We start from the raw sequence: 17,804 nt of genomic DNA on the forward strand, positions 1-17,804 counted from the left end.
CTTTATTTTCTTATTGGTGACTAAAATCAATATTACTGCACATGTGACTGATTGAGGAGCCTTCTGATGGAGGCAGATATTCTGGTCCAAACACAAACAATTAATTTACAAAAAAATCCATTAAGAACTCACTTTACTGAACATGTTTAGAACATCTTTTTACTTGTGACCATTGTCCTTTTTCTAACCTATGTTCAACTCAAAATGCAATGTTTTGATGGAAACATCTCTCTTTATCAGCATATTACATGGGAATTGACAGAGGGCTCAAAGGTGAATAAATTCAAAAGTAGAGAAACAGTCATTTGGTTTTTAGTCTTGAGCAATTGTGCCTTTTACCTACATTCTTTCTAACAATGTTATTGACTGAGAAAGTCAGCCAAGCAGCAACCTGTGTGGTTTTAAAACATGAAGCCAATGTGGAATTGTAAAAAACTGCAGTTCATAAAGTGTCCACTGGAGGCTGGCCGCAGAAGCACTGCAAACCACATACACACCAAGCCAAAAAAGGAGAATCCTTACTGCAAAAATATACATATTAAAACAACAACAACAAACAAAAAACATTCTGAATAGCCCATTTTTCCAACAGCACGCAGTGCATGGAGGGTGATATTGTTCAAAAATTCAAAAGATACTAAACTTAAAGGGCAACTCCGGTTTTTTGACACCTGGACCTTATTTATAGGTGTCTGCATGCTCATATACTCACTCAGACAAACATCGTGCAGCTTGGAGTCCTTCAGAATTTATTTAGATTCAACTGATTTTAGCCGCACTTAGCGGGGGCCACGGCAAGGGAGCTTCAGCACGGGACATAATCTCTGCAAAATCGCTCATTTCGGTTATATTTTTTCATATTTTGTATCAGAAAGGTGAAGGGCTGAAATGTATAAGTAGGATGTGCATGACATCAACATGAAGTTCTGGGTTGGCGCTTCTCATAACCCAACCCAATCCAACTTTATTTTTAAGCGCTTTGAAAACGGACAATATTAATTTAATTGCTGTACAGAGAAATTAAATAATCAAAATAAATTAAATCGAATATATGTCCCACATGAGACAAAAAAAAACACTCCAAAAGGTTGTAAGGCACGAAATTGATTTGATACCAATGGATTTCTGTTCTATCTAAACTTCAAACCGTGGTTTCGCAGAGATGAGGCATGTATAGGATAAAGAGTTATGGCAAAAAATTGCGCTTAAATCTATCTATCTATCTATCTATCTATCTATCTATCTATCTATCTATCTATCTATCTATCTATCTATCTATCTATCTATCTATCTATCATCTTCACCTTCTTTTTTTCTTTTTACATTATTTTTATACCAGTAATTTACTTTAAGACTTTCCTCTCCTGATAATGATCCTTGCACGACAACTAAATACCTCAAGTACAAACGACCATTAGTCAACTGCACTGAGCCCATGCTGCAAACGGATGTCACCGCTTTGTCTCATGCTCGCTGCATGCCTTTGACGTTTAAACGGAACTGCCCCTTTAACCGTATGACTGTACTGCTCATGCTCGGGGCTTTGTGCTGGAGTTTCCCCGGCAGAGAAGCAGCTGTGGACTGGAGAGCGACAGTGGACAGAGCAGGGGGAGAGAGAGGTGTTGCTCTGTGTCGCATCCTCTGCTAACGAGCTTGGACAGAGGGCACGTCTTTGTCTGGGATCACATCCAGTCGGAGCACAGAGTACGCGGATGATCTCAGAGCTCCATGGGTTCGTTTTATCCCAGGGATTATATTCTGTGATGCTATGGCAGGATCAGTCATGGTCGCGTGTTTACATCGGAGCCTGACCACTGTGGAAGTTATCTGGATGACTTGTGGTGACGCGTCAGAGAGTGCGTAAGGGGATTTCTGGTTTTGTTTATCGGAACGGATGGGTCCGATTGGAATTTTGTTTACACCATTTTTAAGGTCCAAAACTATTTCCATCAAAGTTTCGTTTCTTTGTCCTGCCCTGGAGCTTTCTGCAAAGCGCTCAGCATGTTCTCACAGCGCGTTACTCCTCGCCTTTTCCACAGGCGTCACAGGTAGACGACTCGGGTCTACTGACACCCCTCTTGATGCCAGCAGATAACCTCACAGAATAAGGTGACAGATCGTGTATTGGGTCGAGGCTGCAGCCTCCTTAAACAGGCTGTCCATCATGGATGTTGCTGGGGGGATTTATGCACTGTTGTGCACATGGACGAAGTCATCCAAGAGGGATGCCCGGTCCGTACTGATAGCATACCTGGGAATATTTCTGATGCTTCACCTCCTTCACCACGCGGAAGCCTCTGCAGTGTCCAAGTCCTGCGATAAAAACTGTTATTCGGGGAAGTGCATGAACGGGAGCTGCGTGTGTGACCATGGATGGGTTGGAGATCAGTGCCAGCACTGTCAGGGAAGATTCAAGTAAGTTTGTCTTTAAAATGACGTCTGCCACGTGCCTCTTCAAATCCCACCTGTAGGCTGCTGCTTGCATTACTGTTGAGTTTAGTCCAAAACTGACATCATCTAATTGAAGCGGTGATCCTGCTGTGTGAATGATGGGGTGTTGATGGGATACATCTTTGCTCAGATTGCTTTCTGATGGTTTGAACTCATTCACTTTAGAAGTCATGTTAGATTACTTATTCTGCAAAGTTAATGGAGTTATTGGATAAGACTTTGCCACAGAGTTACCCAGGACTATCACCTGACTAACAAAGATCACATACCTTGACCATACCTTTTCTTTTTGAAACAGAAATCCTCTGAAGGATATACGCTCATATATGTATAGATCATATAGAAAAGTCAAGTAACTGCATTGGCTTTACTGGTTCAGGTCAAACATAAGTGCAGAACACTTTTCTAAATGTGTCAACATGTAATTTTAATGCCCAGACAGGAGACGGCTGTCTGCTGCTCAGAGTGAATGGAGCAGTCTGCCTCCCTCACTGTCAGAGAACTACTCGCAGGCTTTAAAAGCCTGCCAGGGCTGGCCTCTAGCAGTTGCTGTTTAAAAATAAATCAAGTTTCAGAGACATGCTTTATTTGGCTTTCAGGCTGAAATACTGTATGAGAAAGGATTTTTGCTGAGTTTTGAACAAGTTCAGGAAGAAACATCTGCCTTTCTGAAACTTTTACAGTGCAGGAGCAGGATGTTTTGTTCCTCATCGCTTCTTCTCCCTGATAAAATGCATCACAAGGAAAGACAGCAACCATTAATTGTAAATAGGATGATTTATTGTTTTAGATGTTGCATTGTGTTACATTGATACTTTAAAAGAGAATTTCCAGCAGCAAATGGAATGATGTGAAATTAGGGGTGGGAGTCTTGAGGATCCTTGAAAACTCCTGTATGAGCATGTGAGGCCAGTAGATTAAGTTTGACATGTTGAAAACCAAATAACCCTGTGAACATAAGTATTGATTGCTTCTTGTTCAAGCGAAATTGTTAGTACCAATTTGCAAATTCAAAAAAACATTTAGTTTGATGTATTTACTCGTACATGCACCACAGTATGATGATGAAGAATAATTGGGTTTCCTTCTACGCATTGAATTAAACCCATCTTGGGCAGATTTAAACAAACCAGAGGCCTATTGATTGGGCACATTTGTCGTACACATAATCAACAACTGTCATGCAAAAGTACGTCAGTATTTCCCTGAGCCAGCACTATTATCAGTTAGCGGCCCCCAGGCCACATGCAGCCTGAAAGCAGCTGCCAAGTGATCGGGATTCAGATCCGATGAGAAAAAAATGTTTTGCTTACACCGACAAGTTCTTACACAAATTCCAACATTATTACAAATATTGACTGCAACACCTATCGTAACCTAGCAACTAACCCTGATGCATTGTGTCATTGGGCAGGTGCATTTAAAAAGTTAACATTAGCAGTCCTACACAGGTGAAAAAAACATTTCTCTTTTACCCTAAAACAAAAAAATCAACAAGGATAATCATCAGTTCATCCTGCATGGACTGGAAAGTATTTATTTATTTTGGCACCACGTCCAAAAACCGAACCAATGCAATTGCTCTGCAAGGAGCTTGTTGCAATGCTTAAGGATTATAAAGTCCAAAGACACCACCCTGAAAAACATGTCACGTTTCGAACAAATTTTCCAGAGGGATCTCATGACGGGGGAGCTAAAATTTAGAGTTTGACTGTGTTTCACAACAAGAGCTGTACTACAATAAAGCAGACATGCAGAGCTCAGGAGAGGACCACAGCAGCTTAAAAATGTGCAGCCCAGCTCATGTCCTTAGTCTGCCCTAAGCTTTTATGTTTCCTGTCCTCATGGAAAACACAAAATTAAGTTTTCAGAGATGTCCACTTTGGAGGGCGTCTTTGGAAGCCTGAGTCATCCAGCCAAGGGTTTTCAATGCTTCCTACCCCAAGGACGAGTCACTCCTCATTCACATTGTCTTAACTTGGTTCAAAAACACCTGTTGACTCCTGGTCTGTCTCTGCTCGTAAGTTGCTGTAGCATAGCATCCTGGCATGCATAGCAAACAATATAGCTTTGACATGGTGTTTTTTATTTTGAAAGTCAACTGGATTTCTAATGTTGTTTTACTGCCTGACTTGCCCACTCGATCTGCTCTGTGAAAATTGATGTATTGTTGTCAAAGCAAATAGAAGCTTTGTGTATCTGATTCAGCTCTAACCTGTGAATCACTCAATCAGAGGCACAGCTCAGCTGATTGACAGGTGATCACCCTATAGCTGTTAGCGTGGAGGCTCAAAGCTTCAGTGCCAATATGGCCTCTGCCATTGATTTGCTTGGAAACTTTGTTTCAGAAAGATGGGTGACACCATGGTGGCTATGTCCATTTGTTATGACATGTGGACTGCATGAACCACTAACCTTCTACATGACATATGACTGAGTACTGCCAGACTAACAACTGGTAGATATGAGTGGCAAGTATTCCATGAAGCCATTGAGAATTTGTCAGAGATTCACAGTCTTCTTTGGTCAATCCACTGATATAGCTCCACAAGCTGATGTCCTCTCACACACCTCTGGTGCTAAATTGCACTTGAATGCATATGTATGTTTTAACTGTTTTGTAAGCTTTGAAAAGGTCTTTAAGGAACAAGTCCCTCCTCCACTTCCTCCCAGTGATGCATTCATCATTCTCCTATCCTCAGATGGCAGTACCTTGTCACAGGCACCTACAGTCTAGTCTGCACAAGTAAGAGCAGAGTGATGGCAGGGCTTCAGTCTGATATTTTCTCTCTGGAGGATTATATCGATTCCTCAGTCGATGTGATTGTTGTGAGAGAAGTGAACAGAATGGGCCATGTGCTGAGCAATAGACACACAATACAGCGGGGACAAGCTTCTTTACTTGTTGCTGTCCAGTGTCAAGACAGTGTCGACTAATGCTAAGTAGTACACACACACACACACACACACACACACACACACACACACACACACACACACACACACACACACACACAGTGAAATGTTTCATTGTGATGTCAACAAGGAACAATAGTGGTAGAATGTGGCAGCATATATAATTCTTATCTTTGTCTCTGTACAAGTGTTAGGGTTTGAGTCTTTTCAGATCCATTCATTTTTCATTTCAAAGGACATCTTTCTGTTATATACTAATGGAGTAGTACATGGGAAAATATACAGGTACAACAAAATTAAAGATCAGGACAAGAAAAGGCCATGGCACAGCTGGTTGAAGAAAAATACCTTATCCAAAACTGTAGGTCTAAAGACGCTGTGAGGAATATCAATCTGGCATACTCTGCAGTGCCACCTTTGGCAAAAATCAATGTTTTTCTAGAAGAAAAACATAGATTTCCTTGATCCTTAATAAATCCTTGATTTTATCACAACCTTTTGTTTGACATGACTTTTGGCGGGACCCAAAGCAGCTTGGTAATATGTTTATTAGGGGTGGGACTTTGATGCATTAGTTTAAGTTAATGAATTAGAGAAAAAAATGTGTTGAAAAATAATTCATTTTAATGCAGCCTATTGCTGCACTGCACTGCATGGAACATTTCTCGGTGCATGAATTCCTGGTATATCAATCATAGTGATTCACAAGGTGTGCTTGAGGAGGTTGTAGGTGGTGGATAAGCATTGGTCAGACATGACAGGAATTTACTAACCTTACAAGCTATGGACATGCCTCAAATATAGCCCGGTACCAAACCATGGTACAAATGGAGTAACTCACGATACGTATCTAAAAATAAATACATTACTCCGTCACCGTGCATCCTGTAAAAAGTTGTCATGAATTTAAAAAGTAGCATTAAAAAGACGATTCAATCTCCCTTTATTTCCTTCAAAACAAACACAGGTCTTGGCAGAGTCATGTCCTTACAACAGTGTCTGCAAGTGCTCATGGGAAACTGAGTTTTTACCTGGAAAAAATTCTATCTTTTCTGGAAAGTCCGTGCAGCATCTTCAAAATAAGGATGCTATGCAGATCAAAACTTACTTTGAATGAGGAGTAATTTCCCCTGAGATCAAATGCATTTGGAAAGCCTTGTTTTAGGCCTGTTTCCCATTTCATCCAGTAATCCATTTGAAAATGTACTAGTGATTTTTTTTTTTTTTATGATAGTGATTGAGATGATTCTCCCTGTAAACAACAAACACTGCAGTCCAAATGGTTGTATTATTAAAAGGCTCATGTTGCTACATCAGGTGAGTGTATTCATAGAGAACACAACTAGGGAGGTTTTGTCCAGAGAATGAACCTGGATCAATGGGTTGCCACAAAATCCTCAATGCTGCAGCCTCAGTGGTCACTGGATTGCAGCTGGAAAATACACACTCTGTTGAGTCTCATATCCACACAGACAGATCCAATAAAGGAGAAATAGGGAGTAGACTGTCTATTGATTTAAGGTTTTGGTGCTCTGTGAAGTTTTATTGGTCCACAGTCTCATGCTGGTGTTCTCTGATATTTTCCGCTCGGTTCTTCCTCAGACAAGACAAAACCTTACTTGTTCTTAAATCTGAAAACACACGTCAGGTGTACTCATGAAAAACATACAGAGTTCAGTTTAGCTTGTCAGGATCAAAAAACAAGGCAGAGATAGTTATTATAATATAATAAGAGTGGTCAGCAGCATCCATTTCAGTATTTATTTTATGAAAAGCACAATATGCTATTTAGAAGTCTGTGCTGAATAGCAAATAGCACACTTGTTGGCATACATTTAGATGAGCTGTCACACCTCCTTAAGAGGGAAATTGTCCGGACTATGAAAACAAGTTTTATTGAAACAAAAAGAAAAATATCTCAAACATTTTAATTGTCTGCTTCAGGGTTAGTGGTTACTGTGCTCCTGTATATACTATGAATATCATGAACTCAAACTTTTCAGTTATCACAAGGAAATTTCACAATCCAGCTAAGATGATTCTGTCTATTTATATTTCTATTGACTAGCTGTTTTTCATAAACAGAAGTGAAATCAATTTGAAAACTGCCTCTTCATGGGTGTATTAACAACATGCCCTTGCTAACTCCAGGGACAAAGATTTTTCATTTGCAGTTAAATATGTGCCACATCTCTCATGAATCAACTTCACAATGCACCAAGAGTCCCCTTCCCATTCAGCTCATGATCTAAATATTCGTGGCCAGACTTAGGGTTGAAATGCTGACTATCTTCCACAGTCAGATGTGAAACGGGAGCAAACTGTACAGAACTGCATAACTTCACGGGTATATTTAATAGACTGTCCAACATGTACATCATATATCTATATCATCTATTGGTTTTTAAAGAAGGGGTTATAAAGACCATTGATGACAGACACCAAATTGAAATACTGAGCCAACCTAACAGTGCAACACATGCAATTGGCTAATAAGCAAATCAGACAGATTTTCAAACCACTATATTTTCATATGTTGTAGAAATGTCAAAATCTGTTTGAAACAGTCTGTAGCAAAAAATCTTCATGAGACTTGACACAAGATGAGGTCATTACCAAACTGGTTACACATCAGAAGAGCGGGCCTCAAACACCAAGGTCTGCCCATAGTTGTGCCCTGACAAGACTCTAAAGAGCTGTCCAATCAGAGGAAAGGGGATTTGTGGAGTGGGGAGGCTTAAAGAGACAGCAGCTACAATAAAGCTTTTCAGATAGATGCTAAAATAAGAGTTTTTTGAAACAACAGAGGGAGAGAATAGAAGGAGCTTATCTGAGCTGTAAATCATGTACAGCTCCAACGGGGGTACAAGAGAGACAGTTTAAAGCACAATACCCTCTCTTTAAGTGATAAGGGTTTTGGAGGGAGGGAGTTTCTTTGTGGTTGAGTACCATCCAAGTAGCATCCTTCAGCTTTAAAATGTGAAGATGAACTGCTAAAAACTGCAGTTCATTGAGTGTCCACTTGGGCTTGCTGTGAAATATCACATGACACACACACACACACACACACACACACACACACACACACACACACACACACACACACACACACACACACACACACACACACACACACAGCCATTTAAAAAAATATGATCTTTTCTGCAGAAATAAGCAGGTAACAGCCTGTTTCGGGAAATAATCCAGCCTCTTATGGCTTCAAACAAAGATGTAGAGAGTTTCAGAGTTTGCATGATGAGGTCTTAAAATTTCAGTTTTTGGTTAGTACTAAGTCAGACATTTCAAGTAAGAGTGTTTTGTGGCCTCACACACATCTGTTGGTCTTTTTTAAGTTTAGTACCTGGGAGAATCAAAAGAAACAAATCAAAAAAGGTCTGCACACTGCTTCATCGCTTTAGGGCTGTCAGCTGCTGTGTGATGAAACACTTTAAGGTAGACGCTTTCCATCAGACTAAATAGGTTTCTCGCTTATCCTTGATTAACCTCATGGCACAGGGGAGGCTGTGAAACACTCATACACATGTGACCAAAGTGCCTGGCAGTTTCACCTCAAAACGGTTTAATGCAGCACATCAAAGTGAATCTTTTTGCCTCAGGTTTTACCAGTATACACCACTGCATTAATCTCACTTTGTCTCTTGCATGCTAAGTGCAGGGAGGCAGAAACACTGGAGGCTGTGGTGAAATGAACTCAAGCATTTAGAGCCATTATCTCTTAACAGAGATGCAGCAGGATGTTCTGGGAACTGATTTTGATTGTGCTAATTGAAAGAGGAAGAAGGGGATGAAATAAACGTCTTGCTGTTGTAATGCTCTCGCACAGTGACCGCAATAATGGAGGTTTGTGCTGCTCAGACAGCTGGAGCCAAGTAAGTTGTAGTAATCACACAGAAGACTGAAAATGGCCATTAGTGAGTCAGAGTTCAGGATGAGGAAGTTGACAACCTTATCAATACAGCCACAAAGGTTTCTTTAGAAAAAAAATCTATATATACACCACCTTTACAGAAGGAATATAAAACACACACTACTATATTTAATTCCAAAATGGGATTTAAAGTTTTGGATTAAACCCCTCCACTACATGTCTGATTTAATCTGTTGACTAATGCTGTGAGCGCAGTTTAGATGTTATGGTGGCTCTGAAATCCTATTACATGACGGTGGAGCCCATTATGCCTCCCCTTCAGCTTTGGTGTGTGACATCATTGTCAATGTCATGAGGCATTCCCCCCGAACTATTTGAGCCAGCAACTATCAGGTACAATCAGATGAGACAGAAATGATGCTGCAGAAATTCAATCTCAAGCAGGTTAAAGATCAATTGGATTTCATGCCATCAAACCTCATGATGCATAGTGGAGCCCATCATAAAAGTGTTTTTAGATTTAGTTCAAAATGATTTTATACTTTTCATTTCTTAGAATATTTACTTTTTTATCAGTATATTAATCAGGAAAGTCCCATTAAGGTTTAAAATCTCAATCATAAAGGGGTCCTGGCCAGAGTTGGCAGTGTTAAGGTTTCAAAAAAAAAACAAGAAAAAAGATGACAACCAGCCAGCCCCGGGTAGACAGCCAGTGTCTACCCGGGGGCTCTGTAATGCTGGTCTGGGACAAGAAGACCTTCCTGTTGATTCACTTTTTCAAACATTGGAATATAATCTCAATTTCATGCTGGAGCTCTGGTGCACTCACTTTGTCATAAGCATTTGGTTTGAGTTGGTCAGTCTGGATGTTAAAATGAAAGCAATCATATTTAAATTTGTGTAAATTTTTACACTTGATGATAATGTAACTGTGAATTAGTACCAAATTAGATGGGGAGTAACCACATATACCTGTGCATCTTGGGTACTCATGCACCAAATCATAGGGCTGGGACGATATTCTATTCTTGCGATTTGATTGTATTATGATTTTTGGGTTGTCGGTACGATTTTGATTATTACATTTTTACGATTTTTAGTTTGCTTTTTTAACACCAGACCATGTGAAAAAGTTAAATGATGATAATGTCTACAGACAATATCAGGAGCCATATTTTCCCATAAAACGCACATCATGTGAATCAGAGAAACATTTTTAAATAAGTAGTAACTTTTTTCCAATCCAGTTTATAATCAAGACTGAAATGAAGAACTTAAATGTGAAAAAAATAGATTTTTTTTTACAAAGAATCCCAATTTCAATATTGCCAAACAAAAAATCCCAATTTAATGTGTAACGATTTTTTCTCCCACCCCTACCAAGTGGAGCATGGTTTGTTCTGTGGGTCATTCAATCGTTGCTCTGATGTCACAGCATCCTGCTGGAGGTAGTGTCTGAAGGCACCAATTTGTTTCAGAAAGGGATATTTGAAGCCTATTTTCAGTGAGTGCCATATTTGAAATGATGGACTCAACCTAGCTTCATTTGATTTTTGATTGGATGAAAAGGCTGCTCTTAAGCTTTTTTGCAGACAGCTACTGGGTGCCGTTTTTCAGTGAATTCAGCCATGGCCTTACAGGGGGCAAAAGTTCAATAAGAAAAAAAAATCACCCCCTTACAGTGTACCAATAAAGAAGTGATAATGTGTATGTGGTTTTTGGTGTTTGGGGGTGGCAGTAGCTCAGTCCATAGGGACTTGGGTTTGTTAACGGAGAGTCCCTGGTTCAAGTCCAGGAATGGGCTGATAGCTGGAGAGGTACACTGTCGAGATGCCCTTGTGCAAAGTAATATACCCCCAACTGCTCAGTGTTCTACATCTCTGTGGACAAAAGCGTCTTCTAAGTAAAATTGTTATAGAAAAATAAAATAAAAAGTTTCTGCCACCATACTAGGGCAGACTCTTGAAGGACTTTGGTTTTTAATACCCTGCACAAAGGCTCTATGTGTTTTGAATATAGGTTGCTGCTACATTGCAACAGGTGTCATTCTACACCATCTTGTTTGTGGACTGTGGCAAAACATTAACAACTCTTGCTCACACAGAAATCCCCTTTTATAAGAGCAGAGAGAAAAACTGAAGTTAGTTGGGTGCCTTATTTAGATTGCGCTGCTGCTAAGTACTGTCAAAAGATCAGACACAGAGAAGAAGGAAACCGTAGGGGGTGAGGACATGCTGCTGTGGGTGAAACAAGAAGAAAGCTGCAGGCACAGTGTGTGTTGAGGAGTGAAGGGTGTTTGACTGAATTGAAAGAAAAACAAGGGGAGGAATTAAACTTTTCATGAAGAATTCAGAGTGCAAGGCATATTTAAACAGCTAACCCAATCGTAACAGGTGACATAACATAATAGAAATAATTAATTATTTCAAACAGTCCCTTGACTCAATCCTCCTGTCACAGTGTTGTTCTGTGGAAAGCCCTGCAGTGTAAATATCCTGTCTTGAAGTGGCAATGTGCAAGAGCCTTTAGACAGATCCTGTTTGGGATTGGCTGGTCTTAAATCAGGTCCCCTAAACTTCCTAAATTTTCTCAAACAAATAAAACCTGAGCTCACACATTCATCCGGTTCCCAGGCTACCAAAATATTGTAGAACAAAATAAACCTGGAAACTGATGTCAGTGTCTAAAAAACACAAACTGTGATAAGAAAACATTTTAAAAGCCTCTGGTGGAGATTTGGCAGCCGTAACCAACAGAATAATCTTCTCAAAACCTGATATCTCAAAGCACAGACTGTTTTTACGGTGAATTAAAGTCACATAACATATGTTGGTATAATCACAGACATAAGATCATCCTAATATTGACTTTTTGATGCTTGAAGATAAAGAAGCAAAGCCATTCAAGGTCAAAACAACTGCTCGAGTGTTTCAAAGAGAGACAGTCTGAGTGGAGACAGAAGAGAGTGCCTTTCTGACATCAGAGTCGTCATCTGCTGACACGGCCTTCAACTGTGTGTGTGTGTGTGTGTGTGTGTGTGTGTGTGTGTGTGTGTGTGTGTGTGTGTGTGTGTGTGTGTGTGTGTGTGTGTGTGTTTGATTGTGTGTGTGTGATTGTGTGTGTGTGTGTTACAGCCCCAGGCAGTGTGTGCTGATGATGACACAGCTCGTGAACTGAAGATGCCTCAGCACAGAGCTTCTTGCTTGTCGAGTGTGTTTGTGTTTGCTGTGTGTATTCACATTTGAGTGTGTGTGTTTGTGGTAGAGCATGTGAGTGTGTGGGAGGGAGGAGCATCGGGCGGCCATCTGTCCAGTGTGTGTTAATCCTGCCATGATGAGAGCGAAAGCAAGGGCATCACACACACACACACACACACACACACACACACACACACACACACACACACACACACACACACACACACACACACACACACACACACACACACACACAGTTGGATTGGTGGGTGTATTACATGAATCATAACCCCCTGTGTTCCTCCCTCAGGCTCTGGTAGTTTCACCGAGACAGGAAAGATCTGCTCTATGACATCATCCTTGTTGGACAGAGAGCCCCGCTGACCGAGGCAGCTTTTCATTACTCTAACTTTTGCTCCCTTGTGACGCCTTTCCTCCCATGACCCGGAAATTATTTCTCTTTGCTGATCACAGAGGATCTCCCAATCCTCTAAACAAATGGAGCGAGGAGTCATCGGGTGTACCCATGTAGTGCTGCAGAATTCTTTAAAGTGAAATAATGTCGGCTATCAGTGCAGTACCTCAATATCAATTATTCTTTAAACTCTTTTTTTTTTTTTTAATGCCTGAGTCTGAGTCTACATTAATCAACTGCTACTTACATCATTATTTTTTTTTTTAAACAAAACTTTCACAAAGTGGAATTTAGTCCTAACTTTGGCTTGAAGAACCTGACATCTCAGGTTAGTTACCTTTGCCAAGGAGGTTATGTTTTTGGGAGAGTTTGTCTGTTTGTCTGTGAACAACATAACTCAAAAAGTAACTAGCCGATCTTGATGAAATTTCCAGGAAATGTTTAAAGCAGGACAAGGAAGAAATGATTAAATTTTGGAGGTGATCTGGATCACCGCCTGGATCCAGGACTTTTTTAAAGTATTCTTTATCATTGTGAAATAGGGCAGTTTTCACCATATGTGTATATAACTCCACCATAAATGGTCGGGTTGCTTTGCAAAAGAATACACGACAAGGTCAACATAATTTCTGACAGATGTAAAAGTACAATCCAGATCCAGGCAATATTCAGGATACTAAGATCTGGAATATGAAATATGGACTGGGCCATCATTATTTTCAACACTGTCAGGTAATATATTATTGTGCAAACCTGCAACTAACACCAAATTGTAGCAGACAGTCTGTTGAAAGCTAGGACTAAAGTGTAGCCAGACAATTACAATATGCTTGGCCGAGGTCTGCACTCTCCAAGTGCTTTTCTAGTAAAAAATAAAAAAAGAGATTCCTCAAATTCATCTTCTTCACATTGAACCCCATGAAAGCGCAAAGCAACAGTAAAACTTATTTCAACCCAAAATCCAAATACCACACCGCTGTGAAAAGTTATTAAACTAGTGACTATGCCTATTCCCCAAAAGTCACCAACAGATTGGGAAGCATTTAGAGCTTGGCAGCCTGGATCATCACCTGTTCCAAATCATCTGACCATACCACCTCTTTTCTCATTGCTTCATTGGCTCCCTGTACAATACCACTATGAACCCCCCATTTGTCTCAGCAACCTTCTTCATGTACACCCCCCCCCCACAACACACACACACACACACACACACACACACACACACACACACACACACACACACACACACACACACACACACACACACACACACACACACACACACACACACACACACACACAAGCAAAGACAGTCAGACTCAGTCACATCATTCAAATCCCAACTCAAAACTCATGTTCAAGCTGGCATATTCCCTCTTACTGGACACTACAATTCTCTTGCTTTGATGTTGATGTTCTGTTTAAATGCGTTTATTTTCTGTGAGGTGTCTTCAGGTGACTTGAAAGGCACCTCTAAATAAATGTAATATTATGATAAAAGTGCTGTCTATGCCTAGCAGTGCTAAAAAGAGTTTCGGTCTCATGGGTGTCATGGGTCATGGGTCTCACTGAGATTCATCCTCTGTAGATCATGACCTCAACAGATTTATCTGGAAAATGTTGCTTAATGCTATTGAGGCTTTAACATGAAATCTTTATCTCGGTGTAATGATGTCATAACCTCTCCATCATGCCAACTACAGCCTCAGTGGATCAATACTCATTAGTTCATGTGCATAGTCTTTATCATCCATCACATATACACCACTTACCTCCTTTGCTGGTAATTAAGCTGGTGTTTGTGGTTGAGTCCAATTTATCACAATTTCAGGCTGGTTAGACAAATATTGATGGAAAATATTGCTACCAGTGAAAAACAGGGCAAAGTTGGCCCATTTGCCTGTTTTTGTCATTTGCTTGTGTACATGCCATGTGTAGTAGAACTGAAGTGGTACAGTTGTTTAATGTACCCGTCACCAGTGAGGTGATCCATATATTTGTTTATGTTCTGTCTTATCATGCTGGATAGAGTCCAAATTTATTTATTTTTGTCTCCTGACACCACATGATAGTATATTAAGTATCTTATGACCAATAAGTCCAGTCATCAATCTCTTTATCACCACCCTCTGAAGAAAATTGTTCTTGAGCAAATTGTTGAATGTTAGTGAAATGTATTGCTGTTTTCAAAAACTTCAGAGTGGCATGGCCAGTGGCATGAGACTGGGTATAAATAGGTTTAAATAGAGGGTATGTATCTGATGTGACGGTAGGCAGAGTCACTGTGGTCACATTAACTAAGTGGCAGAGAGCATGTTGCATGTAGCACTGACAGCACAACCACAGCTAATACCTTCTGAATGCTGCTAAAACTAGAAAGACTTCTAAATGCAGAGCAAGATTGAAGGGACAAGCGGCCCTGATTTTTGAGGTTTGTGAGATAAGAAAGAATCAAATTAGTTCAGTAAACAAGAGACGGGATCAGTTTATGGGATGATAAAATCAACTACAGACTTTTGCTTTGTGTTCTTCCCTTTGCTAAACTCATGTCTGTATGATGGCAATAATATTATTATGCCCAAAGATCTTTGTGTCTTCAAAAATTAACATCTGAGGAATTTACTTACTAACTTAACTTTATATGACATTAATTTTCAGAGCTGCAGGTCTGTATCAGTATAAAATGGCATACATTATCCAAAATCACAATAAAGTCCCGTTTTTGCCTTTTCTCCTGAAGGATAACATATTGCAGGATGTTTTGCCACACAGTCTGACTCTGCTAGTGGGAAAGTGACAGTGCATGCCCTCTGTACTGATCGGCTTCCCATATAGAGTCCTCCACCATCTGTGTTTGAGGTGAAGATGATGTGTAGTGTAAAAACACTCTGAGTCATGGAGGAGAAAAAGAGGACACATCAGCTGCATTGCAAAATTAATGTGAACTGAAAGTCACATTTCTTTTCATTTAAACACAAAGAATGTTTGGTTTCCACATTTTATCAATAAGATAAGCTGTATACAAAGCCTCCATGCACAGTAGTCTTGAGGGCTATTAAAGCTCAAAGCCAGCATTCAGATATGAGTGGAAACAGATCCCTTTTGTTTCTTTTGTTTACACTTATCTTAACCTCACTACATGCATTTTGAAACGGAGTTAAATGATGGAAAATCAAACTGCTACATGTATTCTGTTCTTCTCTTTAGCCCCATTTTCACCTAGCGGTTCTAGGGGTGCACCGATCACAATTTTCTGGCCGATCACCAATTACCGATCCTTAAAAAGCCTGACCTGCCGATACTGATTTGGGCCGATACTGATTTAAAAAAAAAAAAATTTATAACTTACAGCATATACTTCTAATGTTCCAATCTTAATTTATTAAAAAACATTGAACAATACCTGTGAAACAATAAAATCTTTATGTTATGTTAACTAAAACAACCAATAAAGTGTCCTAAGTTTTAGGTCTCAGAGCAAAAAGTAACAATGGCTGGCTGTCAGATTTCTTCCTTGGGGTAAGATAAGCTTCATATGTAAGGATGTGTTGATCTTTGATTTCTGATCTCTGATCCCCGATCCCCCAAAATTAAGAAAATCGGCACTGATCGGTGCATGTCTAAGCGGTTCAGTTCAGTTAGTCTCAGCACGGCACTGATTTTGTGGTGTTTCCACTGACTAATCCAGGACAGATCCCCGAAACACGTAGAAGACCTGTCTGACTTTTTGGGACCCTTCCAAAGAGTAGGATGCCAGACTTACCAATCCAACCCAATCCGAGAAGATGGTACTAGAAACACTGCAGTCTGTTGATTGGTCCAAAGAATGGCCACTTACTGTGGGACAGCAGCTGCATTTCTCCTGGCGGCACACAGCCTTCTCTGAAACAAAGCTTGATTGCGCTTTGTATCAAAAAGACACATGGAAATCAAAAAGAAGACCAATTGCTGGATTTCTCTCATTGCTGCTCTTTGTTAACTATGTCGCGTTTTTCTTCTTTGTTGGTTTTATTAGCGAGGTACACTGTGTCGTGCTGCTACAGCGTCAAGCTATTACATAACTGATGTGGCTGTTGACATGCAGCTTACATGCTGCCTACCAAGAGGGGCTACTGTTGGCTGTTGAAACGCAAACAGGATCAGGCTTTACCAATGTGACCTGTGCCAAACTGTACTGATCCAAACCACGCTGCTTGGTGGAAACTGGGCTTTTGATTGGCATTTGTAAATTTTGATTCCTGTAATTCAAGCTGGGCTTTCTATTGGCCTGTTTCAGATGAAGTAAAATAATGTGAAGACTGTTAGGCCCCGTTTACACGGAGACTCCCGCAACGATTGTTCCTTTGTGTTTTCAAAAGCCACCCGCGTTTACATGAAGACGGCGTGAAAACGATCCGCATTCATACGGCTGTTCTTTCTTTTTCTGCCGTTTTGTTGTGTGAGACTGTCGGCAATCCAACCATAACGTGCATTACCGCCACCTACTGAACCGGAATGGCTCGACTGGAAATGTGGCTGAGCGAGCAGCCTTCACCTGAAACTGCGAGTGCGCATGCGGTGACGTCAGCGTTTCACCCTGAAACGCTCCGCTCTGTGTTTACACGAAGCTGGATGGAGGAGCGGATTCAGATCTTTCCACTCTGGGGAGCGTTTTCAAAAGTTTGCTTTTTCACTGAAAACGCAATGTGGTCTCGTCTAAACGGAAGGCCAAAACGCAACGAAATGTTTGCGGAATCGACCGTTTTGGGCGTCATGTAAATGGGGCCTCAGTCTGTATTAACCAGTTCATGTGAACTGCTGCTACCAGAGTCCAACTCCATCGACCTCGCGTGGCCACATTATAAGTCAGACTAAAGTTCCTTTTCTCCAAGGCTTTTATTGTGGTAAGCAACCACAGGAAGTATTGAGTTCACATTAAAAGCATTCTTGCACA

General features: G+C 40.5%; 1 protein-coding gene across 3 annotated transcripts in view; it reads left to right on the top strand.

Annotated features, from left to right (window-relative positions):
- The first annotated feature begins 1,584 nt into the window (after positions 1-1,584).
- Positions 1,585-17,804, top strand: part of atrnl1a (attractin-like 1a) — a 384,223-nt gene continuing 368,003 nt past the window's right edge. For all 3 annotated transcript variants that reach the window (XM_074676260.1, XM_074676261.1, XM_074676262.1), the window contains exon 1: positions 1,585-2,415. In XM_074676260.1, the coding sequence (XP_074532361.1) occupies positions 2,165-2,415 (251 nt within the window). In that variant the 5' untranslated portion in view covers positions 1,585-2,164. The remainder of the gene's footprint in view (positions 2,416-17,804) is intronic.

This window comes from Halichoeres trimaculatus, unplaced genomic scaffold, assembly GCF_033239565.1.
Source record: "Halichoeres trimaculatus isolate MK-OKI-2021-1 unplaced genomic scaffold, fHalTri1.1 fHalTri1_scaffold_8, whole genome shotgun sequence".
Taxonomy (NCBI): Eukaryota; Metazoa; Chordata; class Actinopteri; order Labriformes; family Labridae; genus Halichoeres; species Halichoeres trimaculatus.